The sequence below is a fragment of the Branchiostoma belcheri genome, unplaced genomic scaffold (genome assembly GCF_001625305.1).
Source record: "Branchiostoma belcheri isolate BF01 breed outbred unplaced genomic scaffold, Haploidv18h27 scaffold69, whole genome shotgun sequence".
In the NCBI taxonomy this organism is placed as follows: domain Eukaryota; kingdom Metazoa; phylum Chordata; class Leptocardii; order Amphioxiformes; family Branchiostomatidae; genus Branchiostoma; species Branchiostoma belcheri.
Window position 1 is genome coordinate 1269825 of NW_017804342.1, and position 5711 is coordinate 1275535.

The 5711-nt window shown below is 43.1% G+C and overlaps 1 protein-coding gene across 1 annotated transcript in view; it reads right to left on the bottom strand.

Moving 5' to 3' along the window:
- LOC109484140 (high affinity cationic amino acid transporter 1-like) overlaps positions 1 to 1358 on the bottom strand; it is a 17242-nt gene extending 15884 nt beyond the window's left edge. The window contains exons 1-2 of the mRNA XM_019787361.1: positions 1175 to 1358; positions 669 to 741 (exon numbers count right to left, since the gene is read on the bottom strand). Coding sequence (XP_019642920.1) covers positions 669 to 741; positions 1175 to 1330 — 229 coding nt within the window. The 5' untranslated portion in view covers positions 1331 to 1358. The remainder of the gene's footprint in view (positions 1 to 668; positions 742 to 1174) is intronic.
- Positions 1359 to 5711: the final 4353 nt, after the last annotated feature.

A 5711-nucleotide genomic window follows, 5' to 3' on the forward strand; every position in this document is an offset into this window, starting at 1 on the left:
GCTGTGGTATAATTTCCTTGGGTGCATGTTGGCCCTGTAGTCAAGGAACTGGCTTGTGTAGGCCCTGGAAATAATTTGGCACCCAGGATAGGTATTGACAATCCAGACCACGGAAACGTGTTGAGAAGATCCAATCGCGGCTAAAATCAAATCAGTTCCATCATGTTTCCGTCTGTTGTGACACTATAATTACCTGCCGTAATGCCACATTGTCATTAGCGTTTCCATTATGAAGATGATATCATCCCATCTCATTCTGTACTACGTTATGTTCAGATAATATTCTTTTCAATATCTTTGGTATCTAAGCTTAATTAGATTCTGACTTAATTCTATTTTTCGAGATGAATGAAGAGGATAAGTAAATAAGTCCCATATGTTTCATGATTTATTATCAATTTGGGAGAAATAAAACAGTCATGAGAGACCTAGGGAGGGATCGAGAAGGCAAGCGCTGGGCAGAAGAGAGTGGAAAGCAGTGGTGGCTCACATCGCCAACAGATGGTGAGAATAAAAATGTACATCATAATATCATATCAAGTAGTCTCCTATTATGCTACGCATAGTCTTAATACTAGTGCCTTGTAGTTTATCGACTTCTGGCTTCCTGTAATTAGTGTCCAGTTGATAATAATTGATCCGTTAATCATCAATAAATCACTCAGTACCTGACAGGAGTGACGCCAGGGCCGCGATGAGGAATGACAGCACGACGCCTGGACCCGCCTGGAGTCTGGCCACCTGGGGATGGGGAGGAGGAGGGGGACTGGTTTATCAATTTGTTCACAAGATAAAAATCCTTTTAACATCCACAAAGCTGAAATGTGAGGCTTACAAATTACGGTAATCTCCAAGCAAATCTTTTGGTGGCTGCAATACAGTATTGAATTGGTTGCAATTTCAACCTCAGATACAAAAACCGGTAACTTACAGATGAAATCCGTATTCGGTTATAGTTCAACTTTCATAGCCTTCACCAGACTAACACCGCGGGTTTAAAAAAGGGAACAATTAAGCCATATAGGCCAGGGGAGTTTGGCAACTGTAGGAATCATTTGCCTTAGGAGGGTCAAATTCCCGCGGACTGACTCTGGCCAATTTTTTTCCCTTTTTGACGAATTATACGATCCCTAAGGGTCCCATAGGAAGGCCTGGTGGAGGCTACGATTCTCACCTGTCCGGCCAGCACGTAGATCCCTGCCCCGAGGGTGCTGCCGATCCCGAGGGCCGTCAGGTCGAACACCCCGAGGCACCGGGACAGCTCTGTCTCCTTCAGGTCCCGCGTGGTGGTGGTCTTAGTGCGGCTGAACGCCCGCCACACGCCCGCCATGCTTGCGTCTGCTTCTTCTTCTTCACTAGACAAGCTACCTGAAAAGAGAAATGAGCAGTCTAATTTTACACAAGTAGAGAATAGAATAGTCTAATTATACATAAGTTGAAGTTGTCGTGGTAGGACTGAACGCTTGCTACACATTCGCCATGCTGTTTGATGCAGCTTGCGGCTCTTTCTCCTTCACCTGTGAAGAGAACTTGGCTAGCTACCTGAATAGAGAATAGAGCAGTCGAAATTATACAAGTTGCCGTTGCCGTGATGAGGCAGAATACCGTTGGAATCTGACTATTTGCTCAGAGCTTTGCTGTTTCTCCATCAGTTAGTAATTGTGGGAAGAACTTGGTAAGAAACCTGAAAAGACAATACAGCAGTTGAATTATACATAGTCGTGGTTTTCCAGAGGAGATACTATGTCTTCGACGCTTTAGCAAATTGTTGGATGCTGCTGCTTTGCCCGAAGCTTTACTATTTCTCCGTGTGTATTTGCTGGGAGAACTTGGGAAGCCACCTATAGCTAAAAAGAAAATAGAGCACTTGAGTTGTAAGAGTCGTAGTTGTCTTACAGCGTCAGAATGTCTGCCATACTTTAGCCAATTGTTGGAAGCTCAGTGCCGCTTAGCTTGGAGCTTCGCTGTTTCGTCTTCACTAGTGGAGAGAACTTGGCAAGCTCTTTGAAATGAGAATAGAGCAGTCGACTTGTACTCATACGGCAGACACTGGTGCGGCAGAATATCTGCCATACTGCAACGAATTCTTAGAATATGCCGCTTTGCTATTTCTCCATCACTTTGTTGGAAGACCTTGGCAAGCTTTTAACCTGAAAAGAGAATAGAGCAGTCGGATTATATTAGACGTGGTTGTCTCGGTGCAACAAACTGTCTTCTCTCTTTATTAGACAACTGATAGATCATGGAGTGTGTCGCTTTGCTTGGAAGATTGCTCTCCAACATTACTTTGTGGGAAGTAATTGGCAGCCTACATAAAAGGAGGTTACAATAGTTGAATCAACAAGCCTTTGCTGCAGTTGATCCATGATGGAAGACGTAGCTGTTGGAGCTTTGCTCATCAACTTGTGAGGGACAACTTGACAAGCTACCTACAAAGAGAATAGACTGTTGGAAGTCCTTGTAATAGCCTGACCATCGCAATCCTTCATAATCATGGCACAGCCATAAAAGTCTTTACTACAGTTTATCCATGATGGCAACACCGTGGTATCCTAGTCACGATGGAAGATGTAGCTGTTGGAGCTTTGCTCATCAACTTGTGAGGGACAACTTGACAAGCCACCTACAAAGAGAATAGACTGTTGGGCGTCCTTGTAATAGTCTGACCATCGCAACACTTCACAATCATGGCACAGCCATAAAAGTCTTTACTACAGTTTATTCATGATGGCAACACCGTGGTATCCTGGGCATTATGGAAGATGCCGCTATTTGAGCTTTGCTCGCTAACTTGTGAGAATAACTTGACAAGCTACCTACAAAGAGAATAGACTGTTGGAAGTCCGTAATATGGCCATCTCAACCCTTCACAACCATGGCACAGCCATAAAAGTCTTTACTACAGTTTATCCATGATGGCAACACCGTGGTATCCTGGGCATTATGCAAGATGCCGCTATTTGAGCTTTGCTCACCAACATGTGAGAAGAACATCATGTGGCGATCTACATGTAAAGAGAATAGACTGCTGGTGCCTTGTGATAGCCTGACCATCACAACTCTTCACAACTATTGTATTTTGTCGATGTGGGGCTTTGTTGGTTTCATCAACTTGCATGAAGGACTTTACAAGCTATTTGAAATGAGTCAGAGTACATCTGTAGCGCCTGTGCATGTCCTTGTTATATCTTGTCTGTGGCAAAGTTTTATATTCATAGTTGGCCAAGAAGGGAGATACAGCTTTCCCACTAAATCCCAGAGGAAAAGGTCTTTGGTGTGTGGTGAACTTCAAATGAGATAAATTGGCAACCTATCTGAAAAGAAAGAAAAAGCCTGATCAAACGGTACTAGTCTTTGCCTAACAGCCAATCAATTGAAACGTCTAACAATCTTGTTGGTAGTTAGAGTCTTAAGAGAAAATCCATTCAATCTCAGTTATCAAATTGGAATAATGCGTAGAATTTTACTTTTCTTACCCTGTGTCAGCCAGAATTATCTATTGGTGAATTCTTGTGTGCTAGAATGAATGTACATTTTTTTAATGATTTGAAATTCCGTAATCTTATCAATTGTGCGATAACCTATAGCTAATTGTTTGCTTCTTTGACTTTGACTTTATTGGGATCCACACTTAGCATGCATGTACAAGACAGTAGCTATTCTTCTATGCTAGGATAAATCCAATATATGTTCAGAAATTCAACCTTTCGACGGTTGCATTTCACAACTTCTTGGATGGAGAAGTATTTCCTGCAGTCAGCGGTAACCGTCCCCTCCTTCAGAGCTACTAAAAGTACATACGTACCGGGTTCCTGCTACATATAGATCTCACTACACCCTGGAAAGACCAAATATATGATCTACTTGTGATCTAGGCGTCAGCCTTCCCAGTACTACATTTCACAATTTTCAGGAAGAATTAAGAAGCATTTTCAGCATCCGTTCCCCCTTCTGAGCATCTGGACTAAAGTACATATTTGTGCAGAGTAGCTCGTACATATAGATCCCACGGGCCATTACACTCTACAGTTGACAAACGAGAAAGACACCCCGGATGAGCGATGTTATGTTTTCTCCACAGAAATTCAAAGTGCACGATTAATCATACCGGGGAATCCTAAAGCCGATACGTGCTCAAAGCTGCAGAACTCCCTAATCCTCTCCTAAAGAAACACAACTGTGAAGATCGACGGTTCGGGGTGTACGTGCGTAGATGTTACCATGGTAACGGAGATAGCTATCGTCCTGATGGATTCTCGCTGTCTGACTCTGGATAAGCATCAAGGCCCGTCGGCGGATAATCACATTTCACGATAGCTCACTTCTCTACCTGAAACAGACAATGTAGGGCGATGTCCTCTGTACGGTAGGTAATCTCCAAGCAGATGTTTTGGTGGCTGTAAGACAGTATCAAATTAGCAATGTGAATGTGAGCGTGTAATTCAAGTTCCACATGTACCTACCTCTATTAACTGACGGACCGGTCCAGGTTCGTATCAAAAGCACTGGGATCAGGATATATCATTAACAAGCCACTAGCCAAGTCCCAGTTCAATTGTATCATGATATATATTGACTCTCTACGCGTCATACGAACATCCTACAAAAATAGCTCTATTGAAAACTGGCTCTGTTCATGAATCCCTAAATTGATAGAGTTGCATCTGCCATCGCAGTACCCACGTCAAACCAAGTTCCAATTAATGTATGACCATAGCCAGCAGCCATTGCCGTGAGTGAAAAGAAGTTTCATTAGCTGATAGCTAACACACAGAAAGGGTACGTCTTAAGGAGCTGACGTGTATTTGAAGAACTGGCGCTTTAGCTCTATATTACATCTAGTGAGCTGCATATTGCGGCTATACATGGCCATGATCAAACGAGTCCCTGGCTAGACACCACGTCTGGTTATCAAACCTTCATCAGCACCACCGTCCCGAGGTACCCGCAGCTTGTGCAACAGGGTCATGCCCTCACATGTAGCTCGGCCCTATCTGGTGATCGCTTCAATGGCTGGCATGCTCGAGGGGTTGTAAATCTTTGCTTGATGAATTCTAGAACAGACATCTTCATTGTTTGTCGCGGAATCCGGTGAACGAAAACGTTGATAATGCTGAATGTGTTGCCAAGATGTAAAGATGTGAACGGCCGGTGCTATAGATGTGGCCGTATGTCTTGAAGTGTTGACTGAACTCTTGCACAGAATGGGGATTAAGCTTTGAAGATGGAAGACTATGTACATACTGTGATGAAAGACCGCGGTGAGAGAGCTTTGGCGTTATGCTTGGCGCTATGCTGCTTGGGGTTGCATCATATCAAGTCTGGAGCTCAGCCAACACCCCAATTGAAGTGTAATTTTTTGTTCAGTTGATGAACTAAAGATCTCAGCACAATATATAAACCAAACTGACCTTTATCTTATCATATCTGATATGTTATTGAGGTTCTTCTTCTCGTAACTGCTGGACTAACAAAGGCTAATGTATATGTATCCATATGTTAAAAATCAACATACACGGCCAGTTAACATTGCATGGTAAACATGGTCCATAATTATAAATATCACAACTATGTTTTCGCCAGATTTCACAACCAACCAACCAACCAACCAACCAACCAACCAACCAACCAACCAACCAACCAACCAACCAACCAACCAACCAACCAACCAACCAACCAATCAATCAATCAATCAATCAATCAATCAATCA